The sequence below is a fragment of the Rattus rattus genome, chromosome 2 (genome assembly GCF_011064425.1).
Source record: "Rattus rattus isolate New Zealand chromosome 2, Rrattus_CSIRO_v1, whole genome shotgun sequence".
Taxonomy (NCBI): Eukaryota; Metazoa; Chordata; class Mammalia; order Rodentia; family Muridae; genus Rattus; species Rattus rattus.
The window spans coordinates 62,725,502-62,739,304 of NC_046155.1; the positions used below are offsets into that span (position 1 = coordinate 62,725,502).

The 13,803-nt window shown below is 51.8% G+C and overlaps 1 protein-coding gene across 1 annotated transcript in view; it reads left to right on the plus strand.

The window, feature by feature from the left end:
• Stk32c (serine/threonine kinase 32C) overlaps positions 1 to 13,803 on the plus strand; it is an 80,380-nt gene that overhangs the window by 64,593 nt on the left and 1,984 nt on the right. The window contains exons 3-10 of the mRNA XM_032892362.1: positions 499 to 650; positions 2,912 to 3,085; positions 3,944 to 3,981; positions 4,070 to 4,159; positions 4,578 to 4,681; positions 5,253 to 5,369; positions 6,555 to 6,680; positions 6,772 to 6,903. Coding sequence (XP_032748253.1) covers positions 499 to 650; positions 2,912 to 3,085; positions 3,944 to 3,981; positions 4,070 to 4,159; positions 4,578 to 4,681; positions 5,253 to 5,369; positions 6,555 to 6,680; positions 6,772 to 6,903 — 933 coding nt within the window. The remainder of the gene's footprint in view (positions 1 to 498; positions 651 to 2,911; positions 3,086 to 3,943; positions 3,982 to 4,069; positions 4,160 to 4,577; positions 4,682 to 5,252; positions 5,370 to 6,554; positions 6,681 to 6,771; positions 6,904 to 13,803) is intronic.

Here is a 13,803-nt window from a genome sequence, read left to right on the forward strand (position 1 = left end):
GGCATTTCTAGGAAGCAGTGGACAGGAAGTGGGCCAAGCCAGACCCCCAGTCCCTGGCTCAGTGAGCTTTTTCCTTCACCAAGGCTTTCTCCATCTGCTAAAGCTTCTGCAAGCTTCCAGAACAGCGCCACCAGCTGGAGGCTAGGTGCTTAAACACATGAACCTGCGGAGGGAGCATTTCACACTGAAACCCCACCGCAGTCCCCAACATACCTCAAAGCCTTATGCTGAGCACCCCTGAGAAGGAGGTGTTGAAGCTTGGTGAGTTGAGACAGCTTGTATAGGTCATGGCTGGTAAGGGCCTCACCACCACGTGCCAGCCCATCGCGAAGCTAGGAGTCTTGTCTGGGTGCACTGTGACTGGACTCTGTCAGCCTATGGAAGGTGCCTGTTCACAGCCTTGTCCTGTTGCTGGCTAGGAACCCTGGCTCTGTCAGGGCAGAGGGAGCTGAAGAGTTCTGTTTCTGGCATTCTGCTGAATGGTCCTTGGCCCTCCAGGTGTGCATCGTGCAGAAGCGGGACACAGAGAAGATGTACGCCATGAAGTACATGAACAAGCAGCAATGCATCGAGCGTGATGAGGTCCGGAATGTCTTCCGGGAGCTGGAGATCCTGCAGGAGATCGAGCATGTCTTCCTGGTGAACCTCTGGTGAGTCTGCCCGAGGGCCTGCCAGGGATGACCCTTGCAGCGGGATTTACCCTCTGGAGTGGGACAAGGGGCCCAACTGTTCTTTGGCTCTGATACTTCTGGGATACTCCCCACGTGCTAGTCCTCCCTGCCCCTCTCCCAGTCGATTTAGCTTCTGTGTTCAGGACCTGGAGGGCCCAGGGGTCCATGGTCTGCTGGGATTCGTGTATATTCTCCCCAGGTTCTGCCGGAATTCGTGTATACTCTTCCCAGGGCCTGCTGGGAGCCCAGTGTTTAGCACTAAGTCATACTGCCAAGTGTAGGGTGGACCTTCAGGTTCCTGCGGGACACCTAAGAATCTTGGGCTGCTGGAATGTTGGTTCCTTCCTCTGCTGTCCTCTGCAGGACTGCTCCCAACAGCGGACTTCTCTCTCAATGCATGGACATTCATTCCCTGGCCCAGGGGTTCTCCTTGACTGCTTGCTATAGTGGGCTCTGTTCTCTGCTTCACTCCTTGACAGGCATGATTGACAAAAGGCTCTGTGGACCACGGGGTTTCCAACAGCAGGGACCTCTGTCAAAGTAGCCTCTAGAAGGTGTAGCCCCTGTAGGTGACCCTGTGCCCATTACAGAGTGTCAGGGAGAAGCAGCTGACTGCTGTTTGGGGTAGTGGAAAGCAAATGCGTTTTGTTTGACAGTGAACCTAAGATTTGCTTAGAGCAGAGGACCCCACCCCACCTGCCCCAGCTGCAACCTGCTGTTTTGTTTTTTTGCTACAATAAATCAAGAAACTGCAAAGTGGACAGTGGCCACTTCCCAGAGGCTACATAGCATGGCCCCAGAATGACTTCCTTCCTACTTAGAAGTTCCAGCATGCTTGTGGCTGGCTATTTCTAGGCAGGCTGAGGAGTGATAGACCCAGATAGCGTTTTCGTGGTACACATTCCATCTTGTTTTAGTGTACTGGACAACATCCTAAAGTGGGGAGAAGCTCTAACCTGCCCATGTCAGGAGGTCAGGCCTGGGCATGGGGATAGGGTCAGGGGAAAGGAGGGAAGTTTGCTGTGAGGTGGGAACAGTGTTGGCACTGAGGCTTCTTGGGAAAAAAAAGACCAGGAATTTTATCTTTGGGGCCTCAGCAACTCAGCGTCCCAGGCTTTCTAAAAGACAGTGATGCCTAATGGTCAGGTGCATGGATTCTGGGTGGAGTCTCCAACCATGCTGTAAGAGAGTGACACAAAAGAAATTACAGAGTGGAAGGAAGTCCTTAAGCTTTGTTCTGCTACTGTTGCCATTGTTTTAAGTATCATCAACATCAAGCACCACCAGCATCTTTGTTACTGTCATCACCACTACCACCACCATCACTATCATCACCACCACTGTCACTATCATCACCATCACCATCACTACCATCATCACCACCATCATCACTACCATCATCACCACCACCATCACTAGCCATCATCACCATCACTATCATCATCACCATCACTATCATCACCACCACTGTCACTATCATCACCACCACCATCACTAACCATCATCACCACCATCACTATCATCACCAGCTCCATCACTATCACCAGCATCACCATCACCATCATCACAACCACCATCACTACCATCATCACAACCACCATCACTAACCATCATTCCCACCATCATCACCACCACCATCACCATCATCACCACCACCATCACTATTATCACCACCACTGTCACTATCATCACAACTATCACTATCATTACCACCACTATCACCATCATCACCAGCACCATCACTGTCATCACCAGCTCCATCACTATCGCCAGCATCAGCATCAGCATCACCAGCACCACCATGACTATTGCTATCTGCAGCATCACCACCATCATTATAGCCACCACCACCACCATCATCACCATGGCCCCTGGTCATTAAACACCAGTTCCTCACCCAGATCCGTGCTGAGCCCAGGCACTGTCTCATGTTCTTCTCTTACAAACCATTCATGTTTATTCTCATAGAAGAAGCCAGGGAAGCCTGGGCCAGCTCAGGAATGTGCAGTTTTCATTTTCCCCTTGTCACTTATGGGCATCTCTGCTCTGCAGCCAAAGCACCCTCATGGACATGGCTGTTCTGTTTTCCCTAGGGTCTTGGTGTAGCTCTGATCAGGGTGAGGTCACTGCTTCAGGCAGGATGGTGATCGGACTGGAAGGAGGGAGGACCAGGCATGGCAGGAGCCATTGCTCAGGCTCTCCAAGCCATTCATATGCCAAGTCTTCCCCTGTACCCACAGGTATTCATTCCAAGATGAGGAGGACATGTTCATGGTGGTAGACCTGCTTCTGGGTGGAGACCTGCGTTACCACCTACAGCAGAACGTCCAGTTCTCAGAGGACACAGTGAGGCTGTACATCTGCGAGATGGCCCTGGCCCTGGACTACCTGCGTAGCCAGCACATCATCCACAGGTGCGTGAATGCCGGTGGGCTGAGGCATCTGCCTGGGCTGAATGGTTGGTGATACCCTTGGGTCACACCACTTAAGGGGGTATTCCTGTCCAGCACTTTTCCACTTTTCCAGAAGGACTTGTTCCCAGAGGTGGACCCTGTCCCAACTACCCAGTGTGAGGATGGACACAGGGGACTTAGCCCTCACAGGTGTACCACGGTGCCTGGCCACACCCAGTGGCTCTCATTTGACCTCACCATGGGACTTCACACTGATTGTGGTGTTTGTAGAAAGCACATGAAATTGGGAAATGTCTAATTAGCAAGCAGGTAGAATCAGGAAGCAGAAATTCGTCTGAGATCCTGCAGCCTCGGTGCAAACCGAGGTGTGTTATAAGATAAACCTGATTTCTGCCTCTCTGTCCTGGGATTCCATTGTCTGGCCAGGACTCAGGTATGTGATGGGTATTGAGTGCTAGGTGTTGTATCCGGAAGTCAAGGTGGAGAGGCCTGAAGTCAACTGTGGGCAAAGTGTATACCAGTGCTCTGGTGAGGGCATCATTGGTGAGGTCTTCTGCAGTTCTCAGAGGCCTCCAGCTGCAGGTGTCTTTGTGCGGTCCTAGATGTCCTCTGGCCACCAAGACTCTGAAGATGGATTGCTGGTGGCTTCCTTGCAGCTGGCTTCTGGGTGGCCCTGGTGCCCTCTGAATAGTGTGGAGTATTACTACTCCATGACACCAGGTCCTATGTTACGATCTGTTCTAAATACTAAGCCAAGCCTTCCAGGCCTCTGCCGCTAATGGGGCATCTGTCAGAGATGTCAGGGCATGAATGACATGGGTCTGAGCTCATCTTCTTGTCACCTTCTGTCCTCTCTAGAGATGTCAAGCCTGACAACATTCTCCTGGATGAACAAGGTGAGTCCCCAGAGATCTGGGACACAGAAAGGAGTATGGGTGCCCCCCGCCCCGGACCTGGAAAGCCATGTCTGCCCTCCCTTCACAGGGCATGCACACCTGACTGACTTCAACATTGCCACCATTATAAAGGATGGGGAGAGGGCGACGGCTTTAGCTGGGACCAAACCGTACATGGGTAAGCCGAGGGCCTCAGGTGACACCTGACCATGCAGAGCCATACCCCTGCCTAGTCCTTACTCCCATCAGATAAAGTCTCACAAGACTGACAGCCAATGTTTTTGTTTATGACCAATCAGATACATGCAGGCAAACCTGAGGGTGTACACGAGGGTCATGGGATGGAGAAGTGAGATAGCACCCTCTCTCCCTGCAGACTCTTTAGAGCAAAGGACCTGGGGTTGAACCAGATGGCCACGCAGTGTTTTATCTGCTATGGGCTAGCCTAGAAGGGGGCTGCTCCCTGCAGGTGGGACAGTGCAGAATCATGGTGGATAGGGCTCTCTTTTAGATCTGGTGCAGACTTGCCTGAGGGTTGCGGGGTTGTCAGGCCCTCTAGCCCCACAGCTCAGCTCTTTCTTCTCTTTGTTGGGAAGCTCCAGAGATCTTCCACTCTTTCGTCAATGGCGGGACTGGCTACTCCTTCGAGGTGGACTGGTGGTCGGTGGGGGTGATGGCGTATGAACTGCTACGAGGATGGGTACGGAGCCTTGTAACCCCAAGCCAGCCACTTCCTTGCCCCAGACTGGCTGAGAGCCATGGATGGAGGAGGATACCCATCCCCGTACAACCTCAGAGGACTCGGGCTTTTAAGCAGATTATGATAGATGCTTGAGTAGGCAAGTCTCCTCGGGCGGCTGGTGGTGGACAGAATGTGTCCAGCAGGTTCTTGGGAGGGACTTGCTTCTTTTTTCTAGGGGCAGAGGCAGTGATCTGCTTAGGCCTCATACACTGCCCTCTGTATCTTCTCTTGGGGTACCCTCCCCGTTCCATGAAGCCCAAGACCTGATAAAGACAGCACCTCCTGCCTCCTGTCCTTTCGGACTGACCCACTGAGGCCTCAGATCTTGGTGGTGGTAGGGAGGGCATACCCTTGACAGATGAGCTTCAGTCTGGGTGAGAGTGCTACCTCCTGGGCCCTGGGTCAGGTGGCTGCTGTTCTCAGAGCCCCGCCTGCACCTGGGACTGAAGCTGGGCTCCTAGGGTGTTTGCACTTGTGTCTGGGTGCAGTTTTGGGGAGGGCTTCTGGTGCAGTGCATTCCTGCCCACAGAGGCCCTACGATATCCACTCGAGCAATGCTGTGGAGTCCCTCGTTCAGCTGTTCAGCACTGTGAGTGTCCAGTACGTGCCCACCTGGTCCAAGGGGATGGTGGCCCTGCTGCGGAAGGTGAGCCCCCTCTCTTCCCCCACAGTACCCACCCCTTCTGCTACTTTTTCAGGAGCTCAGGGAGACACCCCATCTTTCCATGGGCTCAGACCCTTTCATTAGCACAGCCATAACCTTTCCTGGCAACTCCTCTGAGACCCTGTCTACCTCAGAGAAAAGGAATCAGCTACCAACGTGTAGGCTGTTCTTAGCAGCAGGGTATCTGTGTGCTTCTCATAGCCAGTCTGGTTGGGCCCTCATGGTGAGCTAAATATTAGCACATCCCAGTCTGTAATCCTCTCAGGCATCAGTGTGTCAGGATGTGGCTGTCACCCACTTCACATAATGCTCAGACCCAGGCAAAGAATTTAGGCTCCAAGCCTTCTGTATCACACGTGTAGGGGGGAGAAGGGTACCAGGCTGTCCCAAGCTCGAGTTATGATCTCGTCTCCTTTGCCCCTGTCCACACCCCAAAAGGTGCACAGGGCCTGGATTACTACTCCCAAGGAGCAAAGAAAGAAAAAGCCAGCCCCCACCTTCCACCCTGTACCTCTCATAGCCAAGCTCTGTCTTTAGCTGCTGGTAGGAGGATGGAGGATCCCAGCCATCAGGGATACAGGGACACTGTATGTCTAGGGACTGGACTAAGGGCCGTTTTTCACATGAAGAGCTGTTCCCTACTATGATGATTGAAATATTGGAAGGGGTGGATCCACAGAGCAGAGCCCATGGCTGGGACAAGTGTGAACAAAGTGTCATTATACACAAGACCTGACCAGGAGGCGCCTGGCCCATGACCTGATGTCCTGATGCAGCGATGCAGTATGGGTACGATGGTTTCTGGACCCTGGAGGTTCTACATGGTAACAGAAGAGGCTTTGCAGTAGTTACTTGGGCCTACATACTATTATGGGAGAACCTTAGCCAGGCCATCACTGCCACCTGCTGGCCAATCTTGGCAGGACATCCCTGCAGCTCCTCTGTTGTCCTTGGACATGGGGCACCGGGATCAAAGAGTCCTTCGTGCCATATCCCTGGATACGGCCCTATGATGTGAGGAAAGGTGGCCACCTTTCCTCACAAGCCACTTTTGATCCTGAGGTGCCTAGCCTCGACCTGTGGATGCCTTCAATGGTTGCTCCAATCTGGGACAGATAGCCATTCTTCTGTGGGGTTCTATTTGAGAGGGGGGCGTCTCCTTTTCAGCTCCTCACCGTGAACCCTGAGCACCGGTTCTCCAGTCTCCAAGACATGCAGACTGCCCCATCGCTGGCCCACGTGCTGTGGGATGAACTGAGTGAAAAGAAGGTGGAACCAGGCTTTGTGCCTAATGTAAGCTCTGTGCGCCCAGACAGATGACTCAGGCTGTAAGGGTGGTGGTGCGGGACCCGCAGGCTGGGCTCAGTACCCTGTCTCTCCACAGAAAGGCCGCCTGCACTGTGACCCCACCTTTGAGCTGGAGGAGATGATCCTGGAGTCGAGGCCTCTGCACAAGAAGAAAAAGCGGCTGGCCAAGAATAAGTCTCGGGACAGCAGCAGGGACAGCTCCCAGTCGGTGAGTGCTGGACTTGGGGTTCAGGTCCTCACCACCCCTGTATGTAGCATGCAGGATCTCTTCACAGCACTCTGCATGGCCTCTGGGCAAAGTATACACTCAAACAAGAGCCTTCCTAAAGTCCCAAGGGGTCTATGACCTTCTCTCTACCTTTCCCAGCTTTCCTTGTCACCCTACCCCCAGCCTGTCTACATAGCTGCCCTTGGCTGTTTGCTCCTCCTGGCCAGCAATCACCTGGAGAACTAGCTGTGGCAAGAGCAGGCACTGAGAGTGAAAAGCCCCTGATGCTACGCCCGGGGCATTAGTGCTCCCTGATTTGTGCCCTACTACAGCGGTGCTCAAGTGTGCCATGTCCAACATTGAAGTGGCAGTCTGCTCTCTGGAGGCCCAGGAGGGAAACCATTCCCTGCCTCTCTGATTTTAGGGGTAGCTGTCAGTTTTGAGTATCCCATGTAAAGTCACATTCACTAGTCCTAGGGTTTAAGTTCTGAACATATGTGAGGGTGGGAGAGTCGCCGTTCAGTTCCTAATACCAGGGTATACAGATGATATGCATAGGAATGCATAGGACAGCAACTATGTGTCAAGCGGTGGGGATCAGTGGTCTGTGTTTGCTTCACTTTGAGCCTGTCTGAGCCTGACACTGTGGAGTATAACTTCCCAGATCCGATGGGTTCTTTGTTGATCCAAAGAGGGTGTGGGATCCAGGGCTAGGGTCATCCCCTGGTGTCTTGATTTTTCAGGCCTAGGTGATGGGGCTCCTGCCCTCTTGTCTCTCTTTCCTCCAACCGCCCCTGGTGCGTGTGGGTTGGTGTTCAACCTGACAGCTCCTGGGCCAGGTTCCAAGAGTAGCGATTGTGGAGATTCTTCCTGGGGCATCTAGAACGAGGGCTTTGGGGAATAGAAACTGGCTTTGTGTGGGAGTGGGTGCCTTGTGTGAGAATCCAGACGTGGAGGGTTTACAGGCTAACTGCCATGCTGACTTCTGGAGGCTGTGAACGGGAACCAGCTCAGGTCGACACCTGCACTGGGAGGAACTCAGCTCCATCCTGCAGCAGTTGTGGGAGCTTCCGTTGGAGGGTGGGAGGTATTCTGAACACTGGCTAGCACTGAGAAAACATCCAGTGTTCTTATGGAGAATTGAGAAGCTGGCGACTGAGGAACTTTAATGAACACCTTTGTTTTCTTACATTTGTATAACATACAACACAACACACACACACACACACACACACACACACACACACACACACACACACACACAGAGGCCATCACTGTTGGCTTCCAGCACACCCCCTACCACAAAGAACCTAAGTGGAGAGCTTTCCCATGGCCCCTTCTCATGAGCTGCTCCTCTCCAGCCTCCCGCTGCAGGCTCTGTCTCTGCTCTGACATTCACCTGTCAGAACCTGTGGTTCTTGCAAGCTTCTTGCACTTGGCACTGTGTTTTCAAGTCTTGGCTGTGCTGTCCCAAAGACCAGCACCTCCCTTCTTCTGATCGTGAAAGCATCCCCTTCTATTTAGTGTTTTATTCATGAATGCATCACATTTCACTCAGCCATTTGTCACCGGGCTGGAATTTGGGCCACTTCTGCTTTTGAGTCATTGTAACTCTACTGTAAATGAATGTCCCTGGCTATGTCCTCTTGTTTTTCCTTGGGAGGGACATCCGGCTTATGCGACACCTCTATGCCTCAGGTTGTATGATGTGCTCCACGGCTGTGTCATTTTATACACCCACAGGCCACGTATGACGGTTCTAAATCTTCACATCAGTACCTGTTCTTGTTACCGTTCAGTTCGCATCTTAAATCGTAATCGCGACACTGAGTCTGAAACAGTGAGGTTTTCGTTTGTTTGTTTTCGCTTTTTGTCGTTGTTGTTTTGGTTTGGTGTGATGTTTTATTTCTTTGCATGTTTTGTTGGGTTTTTAATTTGTTTTTGAGACAGGATTTCATATAGCCCACATCAGTCTTGAACCCACTTTATAGTCAAGAATGACCTTGAATTTCTGCTCTCCGCCTTTACCACCCAAATGCTAGGCTTAGGGTGTCTGTTCCACCATGCCCCACAATGCCCTGTGAGTGCTGGGTGCTCTGCCAACTGAGCCACACCCCCAGTTACCACAGCTGTTTTGTATTTGCAGTTCAGTGACTAAGGAAGACCTCTTGTACTTATTACACACTTCTTATTGGAGAACTGCCACTTTCTGTCATTTTAAAACTGGATTATCTTTTTGCAGTCTGCTGTGCCCATATCTGTCTTTAGCTGATGAGTTCGGGCCACTGACAATGGCAGGGCCAGATTCCTATCTACTGTGTTCGAAACCAGTCCACTCACCACGTGCTTTCTTCCCTCTCCAGCTTTGCCTCCTCGGGCTTCTCATCGAGTGCTTTAGATGCTTTTCCCCATCTCCTCCCTTAGCTCACCAATTGCTCATCTTTCTTCTCCCCATCTCCTCCCTTAGCTCACCAATTGCTCATCTTTCTATAGTACTTTTAGGAGGGCTGGCAAGACGGCTGAGTGGGTAAAGGTGCTGGCTGCCAAGCCCAAGAACCTGAGTTCGATTCCTGAAACCCACAGGGTGAAGAAAACCACATTCCAACAGTTGACCTCTGACCTCCATATGCTCACCATGATGCATATGTTTCCTCGTGCATACACATGGATCAATGTGAAAATGTTTCCAGTGGCTGTAGATCTCTTCCCCAGTACAGTGGATTTCCCGTTGGACAGTGGGTTCCACTTCTCATGTTTCTCTGGCTGCTCTTCTAGACTGGAGTGGGAACCTTTCTGGGTTCTCTAGCAATACTTGTTGGCCTCCTGGAATGAAACCAACAAAGGAACGGGGCCCTGTGTGTGGCACCCCAGGAATTCAGCCTTTGGGTGCTCCATCGAGGGCTCCTGCAGCTCTTGATCCACTGGCCTCAGCTCCAGGGAAGCCATTTCTTCTGGGATTCTGTTGCCTTCTATGGATTTGGAGGCCCTGTGGCCCCCTGTCTTCAGCTCTGACTGGTCCATGATCCCCAGTGTAGCAGCTTTTTCTCTGGTTGAAAGAACGGGACCCATTCATAGAGCAGAACCCCACACAGAGATCTTTGTGGTTTTATTTTAAGAGTTATTTCTTTACACGTTGGGTGCAAGTGCTTGTCAGATGTGTGACCGTCACGTGCCTGCCTCTTTTGGCAGACTGTCTTGTCTTTGTGGGCGTGCCGTCGTCTACAGCTGGAGTCTTTCGATAGAACTGCTGGGAGCATCCGTTGCTTGTGTTTGTCCTGTTGGGGAGAATCAGTGAAGCCGCGGTCGTGAGGATTTTGCCTCTGTGCTTTGTAGCTCCAGGGATTGTACTTAGGTCCACTTTGAGATGGTTCTTGTGTGTGGTGTCAGGGGAGGGTCCACCTTTATTCTTCTGCATGTGGATCTCTGATGTTTGCAGGAATGTGTTGAGAAGGCTATGCTTCCCGCACCGAACGTCTTGGCACCATTTTCACAAATCAATTTGACCATAAATAGCAGGGTTTATTTATGGATTAGTTCCTGCCCCATTGATCTGTCCTTGTCTAGCACACGCTGTCTTGGTCACTGTCACTTTGAAGTAGTGCTGTAACCAGGAATTGGGGCTCTTCCCATTTTGTTCTTTTCTTTTAAAATTATTGCCCTGTCCTAGGTTTATTGCATTTCTAGTGAATTCTGAGCAGTTTAGGAACTGCTCTCCCTAACACATCTGCCTGCAATAGAGTTAGGGGCTGGACCTGATCTCCATTTCCCAGGAGCTTTATTAACACCGGTGACATCTGCAGTCTGGTGCTGAATCTGAGCATTTATTTGGGCTCAGATGACAACTTCTGGACCAGAGGGTCCACAGACAAATGAGCCACCAAGGAAGAACGGCCAAGAGCAATCATTGAGGGGTGGAGCCTCATCCTGAGCCGGCAAGGTGCAGACTGTGCTGCAGAGGTGACCAGCTCCAAAGAAGCCAAGCTTTCATGCTCCTGCACCTGACTCAGTAATGACACCGTTAGTGTCCCCTTATGATCTGGCAAGCGCTCCAACAGCCTGCAGTAAACGACTGGAGAAGAGCTGAATCTGGGCGTTCAACATTCAAAGGTCCAGTAGACCCAAACAGGAGGACATCATTCGGGTCCCCCTGAGGGAAGTGCTTGCAGAGGAGAGTCTGTGGGAAGGAGGCTCATGGGACACTCAGAGTCCATGGTAGTCTATCTCATCCCACTCAGAGCCACTTTTCCTAGATGCTTCTGCAGCGGCTCCTCAGGCTGCTGGGGACTTGCCTTCTAGGAATGTGTTGAGGTTAGTGGATAGATCACAGCCCCTGCTGTGGTGCTGCTCACAAGCTCAGGGCCAGCGTGGCTCCTCCCCACCCTCACAACACACCTCTGCCAGTTTCAGCATTTTGTTGGATGAATCCTGTCTCAAGCCACGATTCAAACCCTCATCCCCGAGGGGGCTGAGCTTCTGACCTTTACTTCTCAGACTAAAATTTTGTATCTGTCTGCTTACCATCAGAATGAGGCCAGAGAGTACACAGAGAAACACAGCCTAGCCTCTTCTTGGTGATTGAAGTCCAGTCCTCTGCTGGAATGGAGGCCGCTCTCAGGGTGGCCAGAGGTGGGGCAACAATGCTGGGAGTGTGCTAGCTCCTGCAAAGAAGAGAGCTGCAGAGACCTGGAGGCTTCAGCCAAGTACTAGTTAGTCTGTACCTGCTGTGGACACAAGGACAGGAGACACTCAAGGGGGGACGGCCACCAGAAAGGATCATGCAATCATGATCACATGCATGCACCACAACTAACACTCTCTCTCTCTCTCTCTCTCTCTCTCTCTCTCTCTCTCTCTCACACACACACACACACACACACACAGAGAGAGAGAGAGAGAGAGAGAGGATGTGTGAGAGAGAGAGAGAGCAGTGTGTGTGTGTGTGTGTGTGTGTGTGTGTGTGTGTGTGTGTGTGTGTTAGTTCATGTTCCTATCCTTGACATGGTGTCAAGATGGGTTCTGGAGGGCTTCCTACAGGAGTTGGGAAAATCAGTTGCCTTTCAAAGGTGAAGAAACAGGCCAGGGTCTGTGCCACTTTCCCAGGAGGGAGAGGTGTGAGGTATTCTCATTCTCAGCCTTGGAAGGCTGATCCCAGAAGACCTTGCTTGTTGTGGAACGACTTTTGAGCAGAGTGGGAAGTTTATGAGACACCATAATGGGAAGACAGAGGTGGAGACAGGACACTTCTGACTGTGGCTCTTTTTCGTCATTCCAGCCTGGGGGCCATGCTTCTCGGTGACGCTGTAGTCTGGTTGGTGTAGGGGTGGGGTACAGATCTTGTTTATTATAGCCTCTGCTTTTTAATGTGTATGTTCTTGGGAGGGGCACACATGTGTGCACATACATGGTCATGTGTATGCATGGAGACAGAATGCCCTGTGCCCTCTTCACCCTCTTGATTTACTGAGTCATGATCTCTTGATAAGCCCGGAGCTCCGTGATGCAGCCCAGTCTAGCCAGCCGGCCTGCCCTGCTCCCTTGCCTCTACTTCCGGAGCATGGGTTTTACAGGCGGGCTCCCATGCCTACCTGCCTTTCTATGTGGATGCTAAGAATCAGAATTCTAGTGCTCATGATTGCATGGCAAGTTTTTTACCCACTAAGCCCAAGCCCCCTGCAGCAGCTGTTTTAAAAACAGCTTTAGTTTGAGTCATTGGCCTGAAAGCTATAGACATGTATGGTGTACAAACTTGTGTTATTACAAGAAAAAAATTATAAATTATCGCCCGCCAAAGCCAAGCCAAGTAATGTACCCATTATCTCCACATCATTATTGTACGCGGGAGGGGGAAGACTGAAACACAGAATCTATACTTTGAGCAATCTCCCGTATACAACGCAGTGCTGTTAACTGCTCTTACCATGCTATGCACTCAGGCTTGAAAATGTGCTGGTCTGCATAGCTTTCCCTTTACTCTTAAACCTACATCTGCTCCCCCTTCCCTCCCCCATCCGTAACAATTGCTACCCACAGGAAAGCAGCACTGACAGACGCCACAAGCCTTACCTGAGTCTTGCCTTCAGCGTCCAGGGAAAGGGTGGGTCTGTGGCCACTGGGCCCTGTGAGAGGGGCTTGGGTGTTAGCTCAGTAGACTTCTAAGCACCGGGTACACCCTTTGTGGAGACAGCTGCAGGCACCTGGTCCCCATAGCATTCATTGGCTGTGAACTAGCTCTTAGAGCACTTAGCCCCTCCCAAGTGATGGATTGTAGGGCTGATATTGGCTCTAACTGTGTCCCCTCCCCTAGGCAGCTGATAACCTTTCCTATCTAACCCTGATTTCACCGACCACCCAGAGACCCAGGCCCTGCTGGATATTATCCCAGGCCCCTACTCCAGAACCAGTGCTCTCCCACCATGGACACAAGGGGCTGAGTTCCAGCGGTAGCTCCCGTCCCAGTATCCCCAGCTCGTGGCTCACCAGTGTGGGTCCTTCAGCATTGAATCTGCAGCCTGCCTGTGCATGTGCTTTCTCTTCTCAGCACCCTTCTAAGAATAATCTGGAATCTTCCCTTGACCTCCATAACAAGGTCTCCCAAAGCTGTGGTGTTTTGAAACCCAGCCCCAGGGCTCACACCAGGAAACTGATTCCAAGTGTGTGTGTGGAGAGGGCGGGGGGTTCTTTTGCAGACTCCTCTCTTTAGCCCCATGTTCTGACTTACAGTCTGTCCACAGCCCCAAACCCCACTCCCAGGCTGTTGTACTGGTCTTACTGATGTGCATTAGCTGAGCCCTGAAGCTCCCAAGAGGGCCCATTAGCTCTGAGCCCGGCCATGCTGCTGGGAGACACAACTAAGGTTCTGAGGGAAATGGGTAAGCGGAGGCAGCTACTGAGGGAGCGATG